This window comes from Oncorhynchus mykiss, chromosome 14 (assembly GCF_013265735.2).
Source record: "Oncorhynchus mykiss isolate Arlee chromosome 14, USDA_OmykA_1.1, whole genome shotgun sequence".
NCBI lineage: Eukaryota > Metazoa > Chordata > Actinopteri > Salmoniformes > Salmonidae > Oncorhynchus > Oncorhynchus mykiss.
The window spans coordinates 5394020-5420424 of NC_048578.1; the positions used below are offsets into that span (position 1 = coordinate 5394020).

The 26405-nt window shown below is 43.7% G+C and overlaps 2 protein-coding genes across 6 annotated transcripts in view; one reads left to right on the plus strand and one right to left on the minus strand.

Annotated features, from left to right (window-relative positions):
* Positions 1-4390: 4390 nt before the first annotated feature.
* Positions 4391-8772, plus strand: LOC110488605 (rho GTPase-activating protein 22). Its single transcript, XM_021560879.2, has 2 exons — positions 4391-5876; positions 6841-8772. Exons 1-2 carry the CDS (start codon positions 4870-4872, stop codon positions 7076-7078), a joined length of 1245 nt encoding a protein of 414 aa, XP_021416554.2. The 5' UTR covers positions 4391-4869; the 3' UTR covers positions 7079-8772.
* The window catches only part of LOC110488604 (mitogen-activated protein kinase 9), a 38021-nt gene continuing 19163 nt past the window's right edge, over positions 7548-26405 (minus strand). For 2 of the 5 annotated variants that reach the window (XM_021560874.2, XM_021560875.2), the window contains exons 7-12: positions 16918-16989; positions 16372-16554; positions 15804-15928; positions 14265-14328; positions 14083-14151; positions 7548-9465 (exon numbers count right to left, since the gene is read on the minus strand). In XM_021560874.2, the coding sequence (XP_021416549.1) occupies positions 9329-9465; positions 14083-14151; positions 14265-14328; positions 15804-15928; positions 16372-16554; positions 16918-16989 (650 nt within the window). In that variant the 3' untranslated portion in view covers positions 7548-9328. Of the gene's footprint in view, positions 9466-14082; positions 14152-14264; positions 14329-15803; positions 15929-16371; positions 16555-16917; positions 16990-20819; positions 20892-26405 lie in introns of all 5 variants that reach the window. The other 3 variants (XM_021560876.2, XM_021560877.2, XM_021560878.2) reach the window with 3 other exon arrangements.

Here is a 26405-nt window from a genome sequence, read left to right on the forward strand (position 1 = left end):
ATCTGTGTGTCGCTTCATTGGCCTGCGCTATTGTTTGTTTGAATTCAAGAGAAGATTGATCTCAGTATGTCAGTGTCAGTAGCCACTCAATTCTATAATTTGTGTGGTATTAAAAGAGATTCAGCTAATGCCTTCTATCATGTAAATTATGTAGAATTGCATGAAATGCATTTTTTATATAAAAATAATAATAATCCGGCCCTGGGAATTCCAGCTATAGGAATTCCATTTAATCCTCTCTCTTTCTTATATAAGATGAACGTCTCATTCAGTCATGTTCAGTGATGTGCTAATTTGAGTAAGATGTCAAACCTGTCAGGAATACAGATTACATTCGCTTAAAGCACCAGGTCGGAATTTCTCTATTCCCCAGTCGCCAATCATATTCTTTCTAAAAGATGTTCCCATGGTAACACAGCCGGATCTGTCACTATACTGTCAGATGCATGTTTTATAACTTAAAACAAATAAAAACGTAACGAAAATGTATTTTTTTAAAAATACCTTTTTACATTAGGACAAAGGAACGCTATAATCTCAAGAGACAATAATGAAATACTGATCAATTCTAAATGCAAAGTGACACAGAAATATATGGTTTATTTATATCATACTGGAGAGACATCTACGGATGTATCTATAAGCAGTGTTGAATCTAGCTGCTAAAATCTAATCTAATCTAACCTACGGCGTGATAATAAGCAGCTACCCACACATGGGGAAGCATAACTCATATCTCCTACAATGCATATACCACATCCCGTGTGTGTGTGCGTGCGTGTTTGTGTGTATGTGTGTGCATTCATGCCAACGCTCTGACAGGGGATGTCTTGTTCTGAGGGATAATCCTGTGTGAAGAGTGAAGGATGATATTTTTTTGTTTCCCGACAATGAACACTCTAGATAAGGTTTGGATGACAGTCAACAGAAACCCAGCAGATAAGGTTTGGCACAGCGGCATATGGCACAACAGTGACAAATAACACTTCCTATACTGTGGATGGTATTATCGGTTGACGCTTTATGTCTGACTGACATTGGTGATAGGCCTCTCTCTACCTAGAACTCTAAAAGCCTTGTGAATAGAAAGCCACATTTCTGACGTCAAAGGATGCAGCCTGAAAACCCTGTTGAGCTTTCATTTCTAGGATGAGAAGTATTCAGAGGAATCTTCAAATGGACAGAAAGGCTTAATAAAACATGAGTAAACAGAACTGGGGGGGGGGGGGGGGGATTCAATGGAATCTGCTGCTACAATACAGAACGGAACATCAGGGTACACAGGCTAAAGAGGAAACAGCAGAAGAGGTGGTGGGGGGGGTGTAATCTAGCAGAAATGTAACCGTGCATAGACATACATATCATAATCACACACAAGTCTCTCTCACTGCGTTTGATCGCCTTCTCTTCTCACTCACCCTCTCTTTCTACCCTTCTCTCTCTCTATCCTGTGGAAGGAGCTGCAGCTGCGGTAAATCACCTCATATGGTTTTCCTAGCTACAGTACGGTTCTTCTCTATATGCTACTCAGTAGAAAGATGCCCAGACAGCTCTTACAGAATACGTCTCCTCTCTCCCTCCAAGGCCTCTTGCGTTAACAGGGCCTGCTTCCATGCTAACAAGAGCCCTCCTCAATCACACTCCATCAAGCAACAGTCTGCACTAACCACTGAGCTCTCCCCTCCCCCCCACCCTGACGCTTTATTATTTAAAACACGAGGATCCGATTTGCCATAGAGGCCCCTTAGTCGTCATGGCTACAAACAACTGCGTAGATGTAAGGAGCAGGAGGACGGGTTGAGGAGGTGCTCGAGGGCCTCGGAGAGAGGTTAACCTCTGCAGGGCTGAACTTTCCATCTTCATAAAGAAGTCACTGGCCTCTGAATAAGAGGTTAAAGAAGAGAGGTCAGCTTTAAATATTGTTTAAAAGACATGTCAGAAGCAGTGATAAGGGTTAAGATTAACATTTCTGTCATTCTAGCTGCACGTTTCCTTCCGAAGTCGCTGGTCTCTAAGTGACAGGCCAGTTCAGAACCTTGGACAGGGCTATGTGCTTTGCTGGACTCTGAGCTGAGCCACCAAGACCAGAATGTATCCCCTCTGTTTTTCTACAGTAATTGAAGTGACTGAAGACTATGCTTCGATGTGCAGGCCAAAGGGTAATTTACATAGGACAGATAAGTCTACAGTTCTACCAAGGAACAACACAAGTTGACTAAATTACTGAGGAGACTCCAAAGTAGATCCCATCTATCCCATAGCCACATCGATAGAATCTTGCAGATCTATTCCAAAGTCCTAATTCTATAAAGCATTCTAGTCCACCCATGATTCCTCTCACTACTGCACTGCACTGCAAATTATCTGATCATTACAGCTGACCTGACCTGAGTTGAGCTGAGGTGAGTTAAGGGAAAATATAGATCCATTATATGGCTGTTTCCTGTGATCTAGGATCAGTGTCCCTGATAAAGACTGGGTTGTTCCTGCCCTGCAGCTGAAGCAGAGGAGGATCTAACACTGGATCACTGATCAATACTGGATCGATAGCTGTGATCTGATGCTGGAAACCGTGTTTTAACCCTAAATCGGAGGGAAGGCAGAAGCTGGTGGTTAAAGAGAGAATGTGTCCTGATAGCTCTTTGTCCTTCATTGGACAAGTAGGGTCCTATCAACCATTCATGGATTTAAAAAAAAAGAAACAAACCGAGCACCTACATTTCATGTACAGTGCTAGAAAAAGGATACTATGATTCAGATAAGGTTTGGAAGATGATGGAAGCAATTCCTGCCTGTTACATTTTTGCTGATGACAAGGTACACCACCCATTGAAAACACACTTACCATATAAAATAGCTAATAGCCCCATCTGGTGGTCAAATGTTCAATAGCAACATCTCTGTGTGTGTGTGTGTGTGTGTGTGTGTGGCTATGGCTTACCTCCAGAAGTCAGCTCTCTAGCCTGCAGTGAGTAAGGTGCATTAAACACAAACTGTACTAAAAGCTTTCAGCTCTAATTAAATGTTTCTCTTTGCCAATGTTTAAGTGACTCAGAATAGGGAAGCTGTATCTCCCTGCCTCTGTCTCCAACCTCCATCTCTCTCTGTGGTTAAACAAACTGTAAAATAAGAAGAGGTTATCACACTTTCACTATACAGTGAGCCAACCTCTCAGTCTAAATTCTCCCTCTCCCACTGTGTACTCTAGCTATAGTCTAGGAGTTGTGAGACTATGATTCGTTTCCTGTAAGGTAGGTTGGTAGCTGCCCACTGGTTCTGAGTATGCTCTGTGTGAGCGTGCGTGCGTGTGAGTACTCTCCATAGATCAGCTGAATGGCCTGGGCTAAACTGTGGGGTGACTGACCACCATCACTCTTCTCACACTGTTAAATGCGACTGACACTTGGTTCACTGCATCCCACAGCATTAGCATGGACAGGTGCCATAAACCAAGAGAGTGTGGGAGAGAGAAAGGGGGAGGGGAAAGAGAGATAAACAAACGGAAGTAGAAACAGATTGACTGAGATAAAGAAACTACCATATCTATTGGGTGAAATACCACAGTGTGCAACCACAGCAGCAAGATTTTTGACCTGTCGCCACATGAAAAGGGGAACTGAGTGTCAATTGACACGGTGACGTCTAAGTCAGGCCAGAAGTGTGCCAGCATTTGTGCCATTGTACCCCGGTAAAGGGGAGTGTCTAACCCTGTATGCTCCAATCAGGAAGCATTGCCTGGCAACCACTTTCATTCCTCTCCGGTGTCGGGGGGTTTATTGCAGTGTGTGTGCCCGCATACAGTATCTATTTTTGTGGTTGTAGCTAGTTCTGAATGTGTGTGTCTTCAGGAATGAGCCAGGCTGAGTTACACTCTGGTCAGTCCCTCAGGAGCTGTTATGGTGCAACAGCTGAAGTCAGGGCTGCTTAAAGACACAAACATGCACGCTCACACACACACACACACACACACACTCTCTCACACACACACGCTCTCACACACACACACGCTCTCTCTCACACACACGCTCTCTCTCACACACACGCTCTCTCACACACACACACACGCTCTCTCACACACACACACGCTCTCTCACACACACACGCTCTCTCACACACACACACGCTCTCTCACACACACACACGCTCTCTCACACACACACGCGCTCTCTCACACACACACGCTCTCTCACACACACACACGCTCTCTCACACACACACACACACACTCTCACACACACGCTCTCTCACACACACACGCTCTCTCTCACACACACGCTCTCTCTCACACACACGCTCTCTCTCACACACACACGCACTCTCTCACACACACACACACGCTCTCTCACACACACACACGCTCTCTCACACACACACACGCTCTCTCACACACACACACGCTCTCACACACACACACGCTCTCTCACACACACACGCTCTCTCACACACACACACGCTCTCTCACACACACACACACGCTCTCTCACACACACACACACGCTCTCTCACACACACACACGCTCTCACACACGCTCTCACACACACACACACAGCTGCTGAGTGAGAGCTGCTGTCCTTTCCTCAGACGGCCACAGTACTCCTAGTACCTGCCGCCCACCAGCCGCGTCAAGGACACCGAGGAGAACCAGGCAGAGGGTCCTACACACACTTTCCTCCCAAGGACTCGGCACTCCTTCCAGGGGACAGCCAGCGGGGACCCTCCCTTACACCTCCAGACAGACTTACAACCAGACTTCAGACCTCTCCTTGACTAAACTGACAGCAGAGGAAGGTGTCACTACTGCACCCCTCGAACCCTCAGCACCCCCCCCCCCCTCACCGTGCCGGACCCCCCTAGGGTGAGGTAGTGACATGGAGCTGCCCTGCCTGCCCCCCGAAACCCCCACCACAGCCAGCTCCTGCTCCACCGACCCCCTGTACGACAACTGTCTACCCCATGCCGGGAGAGGGAGGGATAGAGGGTTTAGGGAGAGGGAGAAGGAGAGAAAAAGGGAAAGTGGGGGACTTTGCAGCCCTGCTGTAACTGGAATCCTTCACCCCTCCTCCCCCCCTGGCCTGGCCCCAGCTGCAGCTGTGGTTCCCACACTGGGAAGGGGGAGAGATGGAAGAGGAGGGGAGAGAGGGGCTGGCGTGCAGCCAGCTCACAGTCACTGCAGCTGGGGAGGCCTGGGAAGGCAGGGCTGGGACATGGGGACAAACAGAGGAGAGAGAGGACGAGAGAGAGGAGGAGGGAATACGGGAGTGCAGGAGGTGGAGAGCGTTCGGCATCAGCAGAGCCCCAGCCCGAGCCACAGCGACGGAGACACACACGAGAGCGCTCTTTCCGTCTACGACAACCTCCACGCCGTGACCCCCACCGAGGACGCTACCATGGAAACCAATGTGACCTTCCCCACGCCCCAGCGTTTCCTGAGGATCCCAGTGCCGGTCTCGGTGTTGATGGAGGATGGAGGGGTCAGCGGGGAGAGTAGCTCCTGGTCTTCCTGTGAAATCCTCCTTGCAGGGAGCAGCGCCAGCAATGGACCAGACCAGTACCAAGACCTGGACCCAGAACCAGAACTGGACTTTAACCAGGACGAGCCCATGTTCCAACTCCAGCCATTGATCCAACCACAACCCCATCGACCAGATAACTTCTCCCATCTCCAGCCCCTTGTCCCACCTCTACAGGCTTCTGCCACCCATCCAGTAGAGCCTCTCCAGCCTTCTGGTCCGATCCCTGTACCTGTCCCTGGGGCCCGGGTTCCCCCTCCCCTGCCCTTGGCAGACCCCTCAGCCAGCGCCCTCCGCAGCCTCCTCACCAGCCTCCAGCAGCAGATAGCCAGGCAGAGAGAGGAGTATGAGGAACGCATACACAGGTAAGAACTTCATATCATTATCTAATGTGCACACACATATAATGAAAAACATGGTGACATGGTTTCTCTGTGTACTTTCAGTGATAAGGAGTTGCAAAGGTTTGCTATCCAGATGTGTGTGTCCACTCTGCTGTTTCCCATGACCGCCCCTCCCCCCTACCCCCACATCCTGTTTACTGACAGATATCAGTCATGGAATATTCCACAAACACTTTTCCTGCCTTTTCCTCTATATTTATTTGACATGTCATTATGAATGCCACGAATAGCATATTAAAACCGACAATTACACACTTCATGAAATTGTTTTCTTCGGGTGGAGTATTATGCTTAAAAACACAATGCCTCCATGACTGTCTTTTGAAATAGAGGCTGTTTGTGGGGTGGATGGGAAAAAAAATAGCTATATAAAAGGGTGTGCTAACCTAGACACTAACACATACCTCACTACTGCTGATATACAGACAGGGGATGCTTGGTCAGATTGAGACTAAACTGGCCATACAACTAAAATTAGGAGCATACAGCACACAGGGACGATGACGTCTGACTGTCACATAGGGCTAAGGATGGTGAATTAGCCTAACCCCACGATGGATGCCCCCAAAGGGTACTCGATCGAGGTGTTGGCTCAGGACCCCTCTCTCTTCCTTACCCTTTTCTCTCTCCTCCTTCTCACTCTGTCCCCCTTACCCACTCTATCCTTCGAACACTTAAGGAAATGCAATTGAGATTCTCCCATGATTCCTCACGTCTTCGCCTCGCCATTTTAAGAGGCGAGAGGACGCAATGAACCAAGGAAATGCAATTGAGATTCTCACCAAAAGTCTGGGAGAGAGGAGCGAGGTGCTACAGGGAGAGGTGTTTGACCTGATGGCTAACCTGGCTCAGCAGAGTTATTGTGCCACCCCCATTTTCCTAATCTTCTCTCTCCACCCCCCACCCTTTGTCCCCCCCTCCCCAGTCTGGAAGAGAGGAACGAGGCTCTCCAGGTAGAGGTGTTTGACCTCAGGGCCAACCTGGCTCAGCAGAGACGGTGGTACTCTGTGGTCCAGGCTAAGATCTTAGAGTCAGAGAGGGGCCGGGCTGCAGCAGACCTCCGAAACACAGCCCTGCAGAGGGAGATGGAACAGTTCTTTGACACCTTCGGAGAGCTCAACAACGAGGCCAAGAAGACAGAGAAAATTGTCAGGAGTTTCTGAGACTGACCTTTGGCTGAGGGGTGTGTACTGTATGTGCTGCGGAAGTGAAGTATGTATGATGAGATTGGAAGTGATAAGACAACTGTCTTTAAACTAAGACTATTTACACAATCTTTAAGGCCAGCTGGAGAGGAAACATTTGAGTATGAATCACTGCCTTCAGGAATTCTAATGGATTATGGAATGGTTAATTATCAGAAATGTGCATATTCATAAGCTACAGTATATTGTCCATGGATTCAGACCACAGGCTCATACACCTTTATCTTGCGTCATGTTTGGCTCATCTTTGATGATTATATCACACCTCTCTATTAGCACTTTCTAGTGCTGGGTCGGGATCTGGAACAGCTGATGCCAGTTCGGTGGGGGAAGCGCAAGAGGCGCTCACACACATCTAGAAGGTTCTGAACTGGTATCGATGTACAGTACCTCTGCATTTACAGCAATTAACAGCACATTCTTTGAGTTGTCCACTTTTAATTGATGGGGCAGGACAACATGAAGGCAAAGTGGTATTGTGAAACCGCATGTCATTGCAGACAGTACATTATGAACAAAATAAAATGAACAAGATAAAACATGAGATGTACAGTTTGTACACAGTGAATATTTTAAACAAGGTACACACACCTCAGTCCTTAACAAATAGGATGTAAAGAGTGAGCCGGACACTCCTCTGGTCATTTAAGGCATGATGAATGAATAAGGCTGTCATGGTTTGAAAGGAAAACAAATATGGGGCACAGTCCTCATCTGACTACATTATGTCTGTTTGTGCATATCCATCATCCAACAGAGTTACTTTTCGCCAAAATCTGTTTAGTTCTATCTATGCCGAGTTCTGCTCCAGAGCTTCAAGGTTCAGAATCACAACTAGGTATTGTACAGTTATGTGACATGTCCACATTCCAAACCAACAGCTGTGCTCCACCACTGTGTGACTGTCCTTCCGTCCTTAGGCATTAATCTACTGATGGTGGTTGTCCTTGTCTTGAAGAAGCAAAATCCATTTGAGGAACGATGAGGGGACAGCATGGTACCGATATAGCATACACACAAGAAAAGTACAGTGAATGTGACACCATGCAAGTTGAACAACAATTGTTAAGTTGCTACATCTCTAGATACTGAATTTCAATATAATGTTTTATGTCATGATTTCTCCCAAAGGATTTCCAGTACTGATGGAATGGTTTAGAATAAGAGGCCCCGTGCATTTGACCCCATGCATTTGATCATCAATAAAACGTTTCACAAGGGTCTTGTTGTGTATGGGTCAAACATCATCAGTGGTGTGCAACATTTAGCAAAGAACTCAAACTAAATACAAAACACATGGACCTTTTTTTGTTCAATGTACAGGATAATGATATTTCAACATACACATTGTACCTTACGGCATATGGGTTGATTGTACTATATGAAGACGTTTCTATGGGTACATTGAATGTCTAACAAACAAATATGCCTAACTATATATCTACGTGCATTATCAGAGCTTTAGCTGGATACTATGACATACATTACATTTATAAGGAAATAAAACCTTAACATTGCAACCACAGCCACCCCTGGAGGTCAGGAGGAGTAACAGCTCCAAACCACATCACTCACGACAATTAAAACACTATACTTAACGCCGGCACCACTCTCACTTGTTCTCAACACTGCTACCTAACTAAAAAAAAAAATCTAAAAACGTGATTAGTGGTTGATCGGCAGATGAACATTTGATGGTTTGATAATGTGATCAATGCTTTGTTTGTGTAGCTGTAGCATGCAGAAAGCAGCTGTTCAAATATAATGATACTCCTGTCTTTAGGTTAAAATCTTTATAACCTTAATTGAAAACAAAAACAATAAAACATTTTTTTTTTTTTTTAAAAGGTAGGCAAAGTAAATATCAAGTTCCTTGCCAAGAATTCTAAAGACAGATATTCAAAATGGAAGAATATATTACAGAAAACTTCAAATATTAATAAAAAAAGCTATTAAGCCAATATAGATATTTTAACTTGCGCCTCTTACACACAGTCAGAAAAATAAGGCTTAGGATAGAAGTGAAACACTGCTCTGGGGTTACAGCTAAACTATACCTGTCCAAGATCACACAATTTTTCCTTTAGAAAAATAGACCTATGCATGGAAGTTAGAGAGAGAAAAAAAAAGGATACGGAAAGAAATATGAAGTAAGCGAGACAAAGCAAGCTAGAATAGAGAGAAAAATATACACTTCCTGGTGCGATCTCATTGGCTCTCGTCCAGGTGTCCAGTGAGTGTGTCAATGCTGCTGCTGTCAGTGTCGGAGGCCAGGGTTTGCTCTGTTGACATGGACGAGATGTCATTGGCCGAGGACGACTGGGAAGCCAACCCCCTCACTGCATCTATCACAAAGACAGACAGCGAGAGAGAAAATATAATAGGGTTTATACTGTATGTCTAATGCAGTGGTCACCAACCTTTTCCGAGTCAAGATCACTTTCGCAGTCAAAAAGGAAGCTGAGATCTAGTGTTCAGCCATTTTTTTAAAATGGCTTAAATTTTTTTAATCACAACATATTGGCTAAATGCTTAGCAATATTGTTCTTCTCAGACCATATTATACACTGCTTAAAAAAATAAAAGTGAACACTTAAACAACACAATGTAACTCCAAGTCAATCACACTTCTGTGAAATCAAACTGTCCACTTAGGAAGCAACACTGATTGACAATAAATTTCACATGCTGTTGTGCAAATGGAATAGACAACAGGTGGAAATTATAGGCAATTAGCAAGACCCCCCCAATAAAGGAGTGGTTCTGCAGGTGATAACCACAGACCACTTCTCAGTTCCTATGCTTCCTGGCTGATGTTTTGGTCACTTTTGAATGCTGGCGGTGCTGTCACTCTAGTGGTAGCATGAGACGGAGTCTACAACCCACACAAGTGGCTCAGGTATTGCAGCTCATCCAGGATGGCACATCAATGCGAGCTGTGGCAAGAAGGTTTGCTGTGTCTGTCAGCGTAGTGTCCAGAGCATGGAGGCGCTACCAGGAGACAGGCCAGTACATCAGGAGACGTGGAGGAGGCCGTAGGAGAGCAACAACCCAGCAGCAGGACAGCTACCTCCGCCTTTGTGCAAGGAGTAGCAGGAGGAGCACTGCCAGAGCCCTGCAAAATGACCTCCAGCAGTCCACAAATGTACATGTGTCTGCTCAAACGGCCAGAAACAGACTCCATGAGGGTGGTATGAGGGCCTGACGTCCACAGGTGGGGGTTGTGCTTGTGCCCTGTGCTCTTCACAGATGAAAGCAGGTTCACACTGAGCACGTGACAGACGTGACAGAGTCTGGAGACGCCGTGGAGAACGTTCTGCTGCTTGCAACATCCTCCAGCATGACCGGTTTGGCGGTGGGTCAGTCATGGTGTGGGGTGGCATTTCTTTGGGGGGGCCGCACAGCCCTCCATGTGCTCGCCAGAGGTAGCCTGACTGCCATTAGGTACCGAGATGAGCTCCTCAGACCCCTTGTGAGACCATATGCTGGTGCGGTTGACCCTGGGTTCCTCCTAATGCAAGACAATGCTAGACCTCATGTGGCTGGAGTGTGTCAGCAGTTCCTGCATAGCATTGATGCTATGGACTGGCCTGCCCGTTCCCCAGACCTGAATCCAATTGAGCACATCTGGGACATCATGTCTCGTTCCATCCACCAACACCACGTTGCACAACCGTCCAGGAGTTGGCGGATGCTTTAGTCCAGGTCTGGGATGAAATCCCTCAGGAGACCATCCGCCACCTCATCAGGAGCATGCCCAGGCGTTGTACGGAGGTCATACAGGCACGTGGAGGCCACACACACACTACTGAGCCTCATTTTGACTTGTTTTAAGGACATTACATCAAAGTTGAATCTGGTCTGTAGTGTGGTTTTCCACTTTAATTTTGAGTGTGACTCCAAATCCAGACATCCATGGGTTGATACATTTGATTTCCATTGATAATTTGTGTGTGATTTTGTTGTCAGCACATTCAACTATGTAAAGAAAAAAGTATTTAATAAGAATATTTCATTCATTCAGATCTAGGATCTATTATTTTAGTGTTCCCTTTATTTTTTTGAGCAGTGTATTTCAACACTCAAGCTTTGATAATAAAATAGATCAGTTGGTATAGCACTTGCGAGGCACAGCTGAGCATTAATTGAAATCATTAGAATTTTTATTTTACTGGACTTGGTTCCTGCATCTGTCATGGTGCTTTCAAGACATCTGGGAACTTGGGGGGGGTGTAAAATCACGACGTCAGTGATCTTCAGGTCGGAGCTCTAGAAAAGATGCCCGAGTTTCCGAATTGAAATTCAGAGTTGAATGACCGTTCAAAACATTTTTTCCCCGACTTCCCAATTGTCTTGAACACACTGAAGTTGGAAGTAGGAGATTTCCGAGTTCCCAGTTGTTTTGAACACGGCATTCGTCTCAGCGGAGGGAGGGAGAGAGCAGCAGAGGGTCTGCCTCTCACGGTCCCTGCTCCCTCCTTCCTTTCCTCCGGTGAGACTGACCAGAGAGAGGGGACACAGTCTTCCACCTGATTGCGAAACTCGAGTCGCACCTCATGTGACAAACATTTTATTTGATCTGCCTCATGCACAAATTCATGTTGTTCCTATGACCAGAGAATGTGAAATATTCATCGATATTAAAATAGACACAACAAGCTGCTAATAATAATATTTAAATAAGCAGGGCTATTGATAGACTTGGCTACTAATTCATTGCAGCTGCAGCACGAGTGGACATAGGAAGAAGCGCATTTTATGTTTTGTAATTAGTGTTGAATAAAAGCTTAAAAGACGTGAACTCACAAAAAAAAAACCTAATTGACAGTCTCTCTCTGGTCATGGTTTTAAGTCATGAAATCTCAAGTAGGCTAGTATCAAACTTTGCTGTGGTCGGGGAAGCTGTTGGCACGGTGATTTAAGCTATCCGATTGGCCAGAGCAGGAGGCGCACTCGCTTTAGCCGGTCCACCGGGAAGTTGGAGTTGGTCTTTTCAAACAAATTAAATGGTTCCAAATGGGTAAACTTTGCCTACCCAGTGTGCAGGGTTTCTGAATCAAGTACACCTACCGCACAACATGAAATAAATAAAAAGAACGCAACCGTCTGTCATTGGCTTTCATACAGAAATGTTTGGTGATCGATGAGGAATGCCTTGAAGAGCAACGAGTCGATTGCGATCCACCGGTTAGTGGCCACTGGTCTACTATATACCAGGTAGGGGATGGGCATTTTTTAAATATTACTATTCAAATAATACCATGAGCCAATTTTTAGGCTCTTGACCAAACAGAATGACACAATGCCACAAAAGCAGTTATTTTCAGGGTGCTACTCCAGTGTTTTTGGCGAACAGTAGCCTAGGATAACAGCAACAGTGAAAGACAAGTCTGATGTTCACCATAATAGAACTGATTCTGTTTCAAAAGAAGGTGTTTTGCTTTGATCTGTGTCAGGTCATGTGCACCATCTGTTGGTGCGCGACTATAGGCTAACTGCTATTTGAAGAAGTGAGGAAAATAGCATACCATTGTCAGAGCCAACCAGTGGGCTAAATGCCCTACGATAGTAAAACGCTTTTTCATGTAAATGCCAACCCGCAGCCCATGTGAGAGAAAATTTGCTTTAAATTCAAACAAAATAGGGGGCCTCCCAGGTGGAGCAGTAGTCTAAGGCACTGCGTCGCAGTGCTAGCTCTGCCACCAGAGATTCTGGGTTCGAGCCCAGGCTCTGTCGCAGCCGGCCGCGACCGGGAGGTCCAGGAGCGACGCGCAATTGGTCCAGCGTCGTCCGGGTTACGGAGGATTTGGCCAGCAGGGATATCCTTGTCTCATCGCGCACTAGCAACTCCTGTGGCGGGCCGGGTGCAGTGCACGCTGACCAGGTCGCCAGGTGTACGGTGTTTCCTCCGACACATTGGTGCGGCTGGCTTCCGGGTTGGATGTGCGTTGTGTCAAGAAGCAGTGCGGCTTGCGTTTCGGAGGACAAATGGCTCTCGACCTTCGCCTCTCCCGAGTCCGTACGGAAGTTGCAGCGATGAGACAATTGGATACCACGAAATTGGGGAGAAAAAAAAGAAGATAACTCAAACAAAATCATTTTATGCATCCTCAGAACTGTAGGCTACATTTACGGTTCGCAACTGTAAACAATTTACTTTCAAAACCATCTGAATCAGCAGTAGCTCAATGCATGTGCATAAACACTACATTTTAAAGTTTGTGTTTATATTTAATTAAGAATTTCAAATGTCATTGTATATCCCTTTTCATTGTTAAAATAGGCCCAATTCTTTTGTTGTTTTGAATACTTACATCCTTTTGGATATTAGAACATGAGAATAACCATGCCCATCCCTAATACCTGGCAGGGTCCACCAGGGGTCCATAGCATTTTAATTAGACATTCAATTTCTACCATTCAATTCTTGAAATGGAGAAGTTACGTTGAATTCAATTTGAATTTCAACAACCTTCCAAGTTACGGAATTGAATTGGAATGTTAGAATTTTTTGATCTTGGAATTCAATATTTGTACATTTCCCAGTTGATGGAATCAATGCACTTAGTATCAAAAATGGACAGCAGAATTGATTTAAAAACATTTCAACTTTTATTTCCATTATAGCTAGGCTGCCTGAACAGTGACATGATCAGCCTGAAAGCCTGAGGGATTTGAATTCTAATTTGGAATTTGTGGAATTATTGGGGATAATATTGAATTGGGAATGTCATTCTTGGAATTTACTTAACATTAAAATTGAGAGGAACTGAATTCAAAGACCGAACTGGAATTTTAATTGAATTACAATTGAATTTGTGCAATTAACCCCAACCCTGGGGCCTGGTCCACTAACATTCACCACTGTGTCACAGACACACCAGATCTAGAGGACTTGTTACATAGTACAACCTGTACATTAAAGATGTGATCTTGTATCTGAGTATTGTGTAAAGAATTACCTGACTCTTCTTTCGTCACGCCATTCTTGTTCCTCTCCTCCCAGTCTATCAATTCTTCATAAATGAGCTCTGAGGAGAAAGAGTGATTCGTTTCATCCCTGTACAGTCATCTACACTGTGCGTGAACGTAACATATCAGAACAGGTGAGAGAGTGTTGTCCCTAGAGGGAGCCACCACCTACCTTTCCACTGTTCGATGCTGTGTTCTCTCTCTTCTAGCTGCTTGTCACAGATCTGTGGGGGAGGCTATTAGATACAACATAGACAACACAGTGACACACATATCAGACCAAACAAATGTATTCCCCATATATTTACACATACATACACAGTTGAAGTCAGAAGTTTACATACATCATAGCCAAATACATTTAAAATCAGTTGATCACAACTCCTGACATTTAATCCTAGTAAACATTTCCTGTCTTAGGATCACCACTTTATTTTAAGAATATGAAATGCCAGAATAATAGAGAGAATTATTTATTTCAGCTTTTGTTTCTTTCATCACATTCCCAGTGGGTCAGAAGTTTACACACACTCAATTAGTATTTGGAAGTATGCTTGGGGTCATTGTCCATTTGGAAGACCCATTTGCGACCAAGCTTTAACTTCCTGACTGATGTCTTGAGATGTTGCTTCAATATATCCAAATAATTTTCCTGCCTCATGATGCCATCTATTTTGTGAAGTGCACCAGTCCCTCCTGCAGCAAAGCACCACAAACAACATGATACTGCCACCCCCGTGCTGCACGGTTGGGATGGTGTTCTTCGGCTTGCAAGCCTCACCCTTTTCCCTCCAAACATAATGGTCATTATGGCCAAACAGTATTTTTGTTTCATCAGACCAGAGGACATTTCTACCAAAATTACGATCTTCGTCCCATTTGTGCAGTTGCAAACCGTAGCCTTGCTTTTTTTATGGCGGTTTTGGAGCAGCAGCTTCTTCCTTGCTGAGCGGCCTTTCAGGTTATGTCGATATAGGACTCGTTTTACTGTGGATATAGATACTTTTGTACCTGTTTCCTCCAGCATCTTCACCAGGTCCTTTGCTGTTGTTCTGGGATAGATTTGCACTTTTCACACCAAAGTATGTTCACCTCTAGGAGACAGAACACGTGTCCTTCCTGAGCGGTATGACGGCTGTGTGGTCCCATAGTGTTTATACTTACGTACTATTGTTTGTACAGATGAACATGGTACTTTCAGGCATTTGGAAATTGCTCCCCAGGACGAACCAGACTTGGAGGTCTACACATTTTTTTTCCTGAGGTCTTGGCTGATTTATTTTGATTTTCCCATGACGTCAAGCAAAAAGGCACTGAGTTTGAAGGTAGGCCTTGAAATACAGCCACAGGTACACCCCCAATTGACTCAAATTATATCAATTAGCCTATCAGAAGCTTCTAAAGCCATGACATTGTTTTCGGGAATTTTCCGAACTGTTTAAAGGCACAGTCAACGTAGTGTATGTAAACTTCTGACCCACTGGAATTGTGATATAGTGAATTAAATCTGTCTGTAAACAATTGTTGGAAAAATTAATTGCGTCATGCACAAAGTAGATGTCCTAACCGACTTGCCAAAACTATTGTCTGTTAACAAGACATTTGTGGAGTGGTTGAAAAACAAGTAAATGACTCCAACCTAAGTGTATGTAAATTTCAGACTTCAACTATATACATCCCCTCTCTCAAAAATGTGGAACAGTCCACTCACCGCATCTGCCTCTCCTGGATCGTACCACACGTGGATATAAGGGTGATTCAGGGCCTCTTCCACTGAGATGCGGCTCTCGGGATCGATCACCAGCATTTTGGACAGCAGGTCCCGAGCTTGACCCGCTGTCATGGAAATGAGAGAATGGCACATTCACTGCACTGTTTCTACAGCAACCAAGGCTATCTTGACATCATTTCATTAAGATAGACCCCGTGGTCTCTATGCGACCGCTTAAGCCCACACAAAGTGTTAGATAAGAATACTGATCCAGCTTTCAACTAGATCACTTTGATACAGCAACACACATATTGCTGGATAGTGTTCTTCACTCCTGCTTATGGAGGGCTACAATGTGAGCGAGATTTTGTTCCAGCCCATCAATAACACACGAGTTTCAGCTTATCTATTCATCACTAAGGCCTTGGTCAGCTGAATCTGGTGACGCAGTGATGGGCTAGAGCAAAAGCCTGCGATACTGGAGCCTTTCAGGACCAAGAACTAAAAGAAAAGTAAAAAAATATATTTTTTTAAAAAGATACAAAAATCAGGAGGGGAGATATCTTACTCTTGAGTCTGTCGTGTTCGGAATCAGAGGGGAAGGCCCAGTCAGGAAATAGTTCAGCGAAGTTCACCCCTGGGTATTGAGGCTTGTTCATCACATAGTTCCTCACAGTCTCCATCAGCCGGTTCATAAACTCCATGGAGGGAGTACCCAGCACCTCAATCACCTTGTTCCACTGGTCTATGTCTGGACAGGCACCACAGTTAAGGAGAACATGGGTGTATGTGTGTGTATTACATCAACTAAAAATGAGAGCGAGAGCCCATTTCCATTAGAAAAGGTGAAACAGGCAGCCAGTATAAAATGCTAATCGGAGGCATCCCAGTTCTTTTTTTCATTATCAATGGAGGTGACGTCTACTGGTTGAGGAAAAACACAATGGAGGTGGTCTCAATCGTCCTTGTGGATCTAACCAAGTATAAATACTTATGGAGACAATGGAAGAATCAAGTGCCAGAGAGGAGTGGAGACAGAGGGATGAGGAAATTGATGAAGAGGAGTGAGATATTGAAAAAAAGAGGGAGTGGGAGAGAGGTGGATGAAGGATACGGTCGGTGCCCTGGAAGATAACGTTGCCCTTCACCATTTCACCCATGATGCACCCCACTGACCAGATGTCCACTGGGAACAGGAAGAAAATGAAAACAAAATGTTCAAACATATGGTTGGTTGTCTTTATAAACACAAATCACCAAAATCATAGGAAGACATACGGCAGTGGTTAAATTATTATATGTTAAATGGAAGAATAATGCTTTAGTTACGAAATGGTTCAAAATGCAGGATTAGGGACATACTCCAGGCTATTTCCATTCAGAGAGCACTCTCATCGGGATGGGAAGGACAGACTAACTAACTTAACACATAGCCTTTCAGGCTCCTCTCGCATGGAGCACTGCTCATCAGTTTACACAGCCTTTCAGGCTCCTCTCGCATGGAGCACTGCTTAGGAGCACTGCTCATCAGTTTACACAGCCGTTTCGCTTTCTCGATTTGCAAGTCGGGGATGAAATAACGCGTGTCCTCACTGGACACTTTGAAGATGTCAGAATAACTGTCCACGTGTACTTTTCCTCAGCCAACAAGACGAGTAACGAACAGAAAAATCACCAGCCTATGCATAGGCGGCGTTTGAGTTTCACCACATTTTTTACCATAAAAATGCACCTTTATAATAAAGCATTGAATGCATCATCGCATTTCCAGACTTATGTAAGATCGCCTACTATGCATAATGTGAGGAGTAGATTGGAAAATCATAATTTAGGCTAATAATATAATATATAAAAAAGACCACGTGTATATCGGCGAGTCCTGGGTTACAGGCTATATCAGATACGTTTATTCTTTCTTTGTACGGGAGAAAAACATTTCATGCAATTCTACTACACTTTATATGACTGGACACATGAGCAGAATCTTTTTTTAATACGACTAATTACAGGGTAGCCTACTCTGCTGACACTGAAACGGATAAATCAAAAACAACCTTGTCCATTTAATAGGCCTATGAGAAGGGGAGACGCAAATAGAATATGACGTCCATCTAAAATGGAGGAAATTGTCCAAAAACAAACTTAAGTGGCACGGACTGAACGACGATAAAGAGTGAACATGCGCAGGGCGCACTCTCCGCTGGTGCTAATAAGATAAGCTATAGGCCTACTGTTCAATTAGGTTGAGAATTTGGTTACTAAAAGACAGATTTTCATTGTCTTCTCTTTACAGCAAGAGCCTTTTGTTTTCCAAACTAATGTTTTATTTCTGTATAGACAGGAGTAGGCTAATTAGGCTATATCATTTTGGCAATTTAATTTACTTAGGGAAAGCTTAGATTCCCCTAGCCTTATGGATGCGTCACCTATGAGCCTATGGCAATCGACTACTCCCCATAGTAGAAAAGTTTACTATTCTATTGGCCAGCTTGTCGAGAAATAAATAGCCCAAACAGTCTCTGGGACAGTTGTGGGAAGATAGATCCCCAAATTCAAATTCATACAACCACTAGGCCTAGGCAACAAAAATAATGTTGAAAAGCAATGAATAGATGGAACAGATCATCACATTAAGATTAAAATTTAAAGTCTTATTTCTTGACATAATTAGCGCAGTAATGTGCACAAGGCATTTGGCTACCGGACAATGGAAGGAAATTTAAAACCAATAGAATATGAGATAAATAGGCTTTTGGTTTCAATGGCATATGCCCAGGCTACTTTGAAGCAAGGTAAAACATGCCTCATAATATGTAGCAAAATGTTCAGGTTTTAAACAATTAAACTTCATAAGGATAGGGGGCAGCATTTGGAATTTTCGATGAAAAGCATGCCCAAATTCAACTGCCTGCTACTCATCCACAGAAGACAATATATGCATATTATTAGTAAACACTCTGAAGTTTCTAAAACTGTTTGAATCATGACTGTGAGTATAACAGAACTTATGTAGCAGGCGAAACCCCGAGGACAAACCATTTAGATTTTTTTGTTTTGTTTTTGAGGTCACTCTCTTTTCAATGAGTTTTCATTGGGACTTGCTTGCAGTTCCTACCACTTCCACTGGATGTCACCAGTCTTTAGAAATTGGTTGAGGTTTTTCCTTTGTGTAATGAAGAAGTAGCCATGGTTCAAAACGAGGGTCACTTCATGTGTACTGCTTGATAGAGGCACGTGACCAGAAAGCTAGCGTCCGTTTGTTTTCTTCCTGTATTGAACACAGATCATCCCGTCTTCAATTTGATCTATTATTTACTTTAAAAAATACCAAAAGTTGTATTACAAAAGTAGTTTGAAATGTTTTGGCAAAGTTTACAGGTAACTTGAGATATTTTGTAGTCGCGTTGCGCAAGTTGGAACCGGTGTTTTTCTGGATCAAATGCGCCAAATAAATGGACATTTTGGATATATATGGACGGAATTAATCAAACAAAAAGGACCATTTGTGATGTTTATGGGACAACAGTAGAAGCTCGTCAAAGGCATGATTTATATGGCATGATTTTATTTCTGCGTTTTGTGTCACAGCTGGAGAGGTTGAAATATGTTCCCTTTTGTTTACGGAGGTGCTATCCTCAGATAATAGTATCGTTTGCTTTCGCCAAAAATCGTTTTTGAAATCTGACATGTTGGTTGGATTCACAACACGTGTAGCTTTAATTTGGTATCTTACATGTGTGAATTCATGAAAGTTCGATTTTTATAGGAATTTATTTGAATTTGGCGCTCTGCATTTTCTCTGGCTTTTAGCCAAGTGGGACGCTACCGTCCCACATATCCCAGAAAGGTTTTAAGTAGGTATACGTTTTCAAAAGGCATACTGCTTCCAGCTCATTGCTAAGTGGAGTGTGACGCGCTGATGAAGCCTGACTTCCGTACCTGACTTCCGTACCAATTAAATTCCAATAAAATTATGCAAATTGCCCCATAGACAGATAAGCATGACTGGTCAAATGTATTTACATCAACAAATAGGCAGTGGCGTAAAGTACTTAACTAAAAATACTTTAAAGTACTTCTTAAGTCGTTTTTGGGGGAGGGGGGTATCTGTACTTTACTATTTATATTTTTGACAATTTACATTATTTTCTTTAGTAATGTACTTTTCACTCCACATTTCCCCTGGCACCCAAAAGTACTCGTTACATTATGAATACAGGAAAATGGTGCAATTCACACACATCAAGAGAACATCCCTGGTCATCCCTACCGCATCTTATCTGGCATACTCACTAAACACAAATGCTTTGTTTGTAAATTATGTCTGAGTGTTGGAGTGTGCCCCTGGCTATCCGTAAATGAATATTTTTGGTTTGCTTAATATAAGGAATGTAAAATGATTTATACTTTTGATACTTCAGTATATTTAAAACCAAATACGTTTACTCAAGTAATTTTCTATTAAGGCATCTTTACTTTTACTCAAGTATGACAATTGTGTACTTTGTCCACCACTGCGAATAGGCAAAAAAAAAAGCATTATTTCGCAAATAGGATTTTTTTCTCCCAGCCTGGCGCCAATTGTGCTTACTAACTTTTAAATGTTTTAATTTTTTTAAATGAAGGCCAAAATCTGGATATTTCTGGCTAAAGCAAACCCTGCTGTGTACGAGTGTGTGTGTGTAGCTGGTACAATAGGATGTGATGTGGTCAGGGCATGGATAGTATTTGCTTTGGACTGTGTGCCTTTAACAAATGTTCATAAACCCCTCCCCTGTATTTCTGCCCTGATGAAGACTTAGAGGTATTTTCCTTTGATAAAAGGTAAATTGGAAACCTCTAATGCACTGGAAAAATGTGCCTTAACTTCCTACACAGGAAGTAGGTTTGACTACTGTACATCGATAATAAACAAAAACATAAATGGAATACCATTCACTATGCAACACTGCTACATACAAATTCTCATAAACAGAGTGATGTGTCATAAGTGGAACGAACACGCACAAAGGATACAGTCTTTGCCAGGGAAGAGGATTTTGTGTGCAATCATCTCAGCCATGATGCAGCCAACAGACCACAGGTCAACTGCAGAGCAGCACAGAACCATCAACATTCAACAACCATCATCAATGGAAACATGATCAAGCGGTATGATCAGAACAGCAGGATCAGTCACTGTTTGTTCTCTAACCTTGATCAGCCAACACAATAGTTTAGTAGAATCACTAACTATGATCAATAAAAAGATTTATCCAACCCTTCAAAAGGTCCTTGGACACAACAAACATGACCAACAGCACTCCATTTTAAAACCAACCCACTGTGATGGACATTTTTTTATGTTTGACCTTTTCTAATAACCAATTTCTGTGTTCATGCAAGTGACTGATTGAACAAATCCTCACTATCAGTATCTGCAATTTGGCAGTATGCCCAGAACCTTGTTTAGAGAAAGGGATATCTCAGTTTCAAGGTCTCAGCTTAGAGAGAAGAAGCCTTGTGAGGTATTGGTCTGTCACATGCATGAAGCAAACATGAATTATGAATAAGCTAAATCATGCAACTATAACATGTCAGTATATAACGGGACTGCCAGGTTGGAGCTCCTAATCAACATGTGTACTCGGTGCATTAAGTTTGTTGGAACCGCTCCAGCGCGCTGATAATAAACAATGATTCATTTAAAAATTGACTTAGTGTCCCTGTGTAAGAATGTCCATTGGGGGTCTGCGAAGAAAACCGGTGGCACATTTTATGAAGCCTGAGGGTAAATTCCCATTTTGACCAAAAGATGAGACCCGCCCAGACCCTTACTGAGAGCTGCCCAGGAGGAGACATCCGCGAACAAATGAGGGACAGCAACTGATTTCAGTAAGTCCATTTAAAGGAATCTGAAAAAATCAAGGTGAGTAACGCATAAAAAGGTACCCATAGTCTTAGAGAGAGAAGGCTATTCACTAGTTTTATGAGAAAACTAGCGCAAGGGCATAACGGTACCATGGAAAGCCCCACTGACAGCTGTCTAAGCATTTATTAGAAATGTCTACGTGGTCTGCAGCCTGTTCCTAAATATGTACGGAAGATACATATGGTGCAAAGCAAGTAAAGAGAATCGTTGAAGATGCACAAGACTAAATACGCAAATTGATTTTCTTCACATGCCTGCATGTAAAAAGGGAAAACATTTTTTGGTAATGGTTGACAGTTAAATCCAAATGGATTGATGTTTCCCCACATCAAGTGATGTGTATTGCTGTTGTCTTCTCATTGTTCTTGTCTTGCTTCAATAACACATAATCACCAGATTGGGTCTGTTGGATGGTTGGGATTTCTCCCTTAGGATTAGCCCTGTGCTGCCATCCTGTTAGAAGGTAACAGATGGGGCCTCCCGGGTGGCGCAGTGGACTCTGGGTTCGCGCCCAGGCTCTGTTGCGCCAGCCGCGACCGGGAGGTCCGTGGGGCGACGCACAATTGGCCAAGCGTCGTCCGGGTAAGGGAGGGTTTGGCCTGTAGGGATATCCTTGTCTAATCACGCACCAGCGACTCCTGTGGCGGACTGGGCGCAGTGCGCGCTAACCAAGGTATCCAGGTACACCGTGTTTTCTCCGACACATTGGTGCAGCTGGCTTCTGGGTTGGAGGCGCGCTGTGTTAAGCAGTGCGGCTTGGTTGGGTTGTGTTTCGGAGGACGCATGGCTTTCGACCTTCGTCTCTCCCGTGCCCATATGGGAGTTGTAGCGATGAGACAAGATAGTAATTACTAACAATTGGATACCACAAAATTGGGGAAAAAAGGGGGTAAAACATTTTTTTTTTAAGAAAAAAGGTAACAGATTATTACAATGGTTAAGATGGATTTTCAGTGTGTTCCATGGTGTTATTCACCCCTAGTGGAGCTTTCTGGTACTTAGAAAGACTGTACGCAAACAGGAAGTAGAGAATTCGTTCTGCACGCATAGAAGCAGCTACAAACAACGCTACGGTGCAGGTCTTTCAGTGTAGTTATTTCTTGTCACGCTTCAGCCTCTGAAAATATTTGTTTGTAAATTCAATTCAAGCATTTAGCTAGTGATGATAATCTTGTTATTGATAGTTGCTTACATATCAATGTTGGTTGGTTGCATTTACTCACACAAATTGCCTTGCATTTCATGTACGCCGTCAGCTGTATTACTTTGCTCGTGCGTCATGCAAACGAATTGTAAAATAGACAATACTGTAGTTTTGTTACTGTTTCTAGAGTAATATACTTTGTTATTAGGGTAATGAAAGGAGTTAGTCAATTACCATATGAGTAACAATTAGCTATATGGTTTGGCGTCATGCCAGATGCATGGTACCTTGGCACGTGCTTTGTATTTTCATGCAACTTCAACTTCAAAGGTATAATGTACAGCTACAATATGTCGATTTGAATTGAATACTAAAGTATATTATTTTCTTTATTCTGCAGTTTCACATCATAAACGTTTTCAATAATTGAATTCAAGAAAAGTCACGCCTTGAGAGTTTTATTGAAGATTTAGTTGTTAGCTATCTGTCTAGTTTTGCATGGGAACGCAATTCAAGGGCAGAACAAGCCCTCTGACTCCCTGACCTGTAACTCTGCAGTGAGTTCGCCAAGATGATAGGAGAGTATAAGCCAATTTGAAATTATATATATATCTAACTCAGCAAAAAAAGAAAACGTTCTCTCACTGTCAACTGCGTTTATTTTCAGCAAACGTGTAAATATTTGTATGAACATTACATTCAAGAACTGAGACAAACTGTATAAGTTCCACAGATATGTGACTAACAGAATTGGAATAATGTGTCCCTGAACAAGGGGGGGGTCAAAATTAACAGTCAGTATCTGGTGTGGCCACCAGCTGCATTAAGTGCATCTCCTCCTCATGGACTACACCAGAATTGCTGTGAGATGTTACCTCACTCTTCCACCAAGGCACCTGCAAGGTCCCGGACATTTCTGGGGGGGGGGGGTGGCCTGATCCAACAGGTCCCAGACGTTCTCAATGGGATTGAGATCCGGGCTCTTCGCTGGCCAAGGCAGAACACTGACACATTCAGTGTCTTGCAGGAAATCAGCCATAAGGCTCGTTCTGTGCGTGGTGGCATTGTCATGCTGGAGGGTCATGTCGGGATGAGCCTGCAGGAAGGGTAACACATGAGGGAGGTCGTCTTCCCTGTAACGCACAGCATTGAGATTGCAGGCAATGGCAACAAGCTCAGTCAGATGATGCTGTGACACACCGCCCCAGACCATGACGGACCCACCACCTCCAAATCGATCCCGCTCCAGAGTACAGGCCTTGGTGTAACGCTCATTCCGTCGACGATAAACACGAATCCGACCATCACCCCTGGTGAGACAAAACCGCAACTAGTCAGTGAAGAGCACTTTTTGCCAGTCCTATCTGGTCCAGCGACGGTGGGTTTGTGCTCATAGACGATGTTGTTGCCAGTGATGTCGGGTGAGGACCTGCCTTACAACAGGCCTACAAGCCCTCAGTCCAGCCTATCTCAGCCTATTGCAGACAGTCTGAGCACTGATGGAGGGATTGTGCATTCCTAGTGTAACTCGGGCAGTTGTTGTTGCCATCCTGTACCTGTCCCACAGGTGTGATGTTCGGATGTACCGATCCTGTGCAGGTGTTGTTAACCGTGTTCTGCCACTGTGAGGACGATCAGCTGTCCGCCCTGTAGCACTGTCTTGGGCGTCTCATAGTACGGACATTTCAATTTATTCACAGTCCTCATGCCTCCTTGCAGCATGCCTAAGGCATGTTCATGCAGATGAGCAGGGACTCTGGGCATCTTTCTTTTGGTGTTTTTCAGAGTCAGTAGAAAGGTCTCTTTAGTGTCCTAAGTTTTAAGAACTGTGACCTTAATTGCCTAGCGTCTGTAAGCTGTTAGTGTCTTAACGACCGTTCCACATGTGCATGTTCATTAATTATGGTTCATTGAACAAGCGTGGGAAACAGTGCTTAAACCCTTTACAATGAAGATCTGTAAAGTTTGGATTTTCACGAATTATCTTTGAAAGACAGGGTCGTTTCTTTTATTGCTGAGTATATACAGTGCCTTGCGAAAGTATTCGGCCCCCTTGAACTTTGCGACCTTTTGCCACATTTCAGGCTTCAAACAAAGATATAAAACTGTATTTTTTTGTGAAGAATCAACAACAAGTGGGACACAATCATGAAGTGGAACGACATTTATTGGATATTTCAAACTTTTTTAACAAATCAAAAACTGAAAAATTGGGCGTGCAAAATTATTCAGCCCCCTTAAGTTAATACTTTGTAGCGCCACCTTTTGCTGCGATTACAGCTGTAAGTCGCTTGGGGTGTGTCTCTATCAGTTTTGCACATCGAGAGACTGACATTTTTTTCCCATTCCTCCTTGCAAAACAGCTCGAGCTCAGTGAGGTTGGATGGAGAGCATTTGTGAACAGCAGTTTTCAGTTCTTTCCACAGATTCACGATTGGATTCAGGTCTGGACTTTGACTTGGCCATTCTAACACCTGGATATGTTTATTTTTGAACCATTCCATTGTAGATTTTGCTTTATGTTTTGGATCATTGTCTTGTTGGAAGACAAATCTCCGTCCCAGTCTCAGGTCTTTTGCAGACTCCATCAGGTTCTTCCAGAATGGTCCTGTATTTGGCTCCATCCATCTTCCCATCAATTGTAACCATCTTCCCTGTCCCTGCTGAAGAAAATCAGGCCCAAACCATGATGCTGCCACCACCATGTTTGACAGTGGGGATGGTGTGTTCAGCTGTGTTGCTTTTACGCCAAACATAACATTTTGCATTGTTGCCAAAAAGTTCAATTTTGGTTTCATCTGACCAGAGCACCTTCTTCCACATGTTTGGTGTGTCTCCCAGGTGGCTTGTGGCAAACTTTAAACTACACTTTTTATGGATTTCTTTAAGAAATGGCTTTCTTCTTGCCACTCTTCCATAAAGGCCAGATTTGTGCAATATACAACTGATTGTTGTCCTATGGACAGAGTCTCCCACCTCAGCTGTAGATCTCTGCAGTTCATCCAGAGTGATCATGGGCCTCTTGGCTGCATCTCTGATCAGTCTTCTCCTTGTATGAGCTGAAAGTTTAGAGGGACGGCCAGGTCTTGGTAGATTTGCAATGGTCTGATACTCCTTCCATTTCAATATTATCGCTTGCACAGTGCTCCTTGGGATGTTTAAAGCTTGGGAAATCTTTTTGTATCCAAATCCGGCTTTAAACTTCTTCACAACAGTATCTCGGACCTGCCTGGTGTGTTCCTTGTTCTTCATGATGCTCTCTGCGCTTTTAACGGACCTCTGAGACTATCACAGTGCAGGTGCATTTATACGGAGACTTGATTACACACAGGTGGATTGTATTTATCATCATTAGTCATTTAGGTCAACATTGGATCATTCAGAGATCCTCACTGAACTTCTGGAGAGAGTTTGCTGCACTGAAAGTAAAGGGGCTGAATAATTTTGCACGCCCAATTTTTCAGTTTTTGATTTGTTAAAAAAGTTTGAAATATCCAATAAATGTCGTTCCACTTCATGACTGTGTCCCACTTGTTGTTGATTCTTC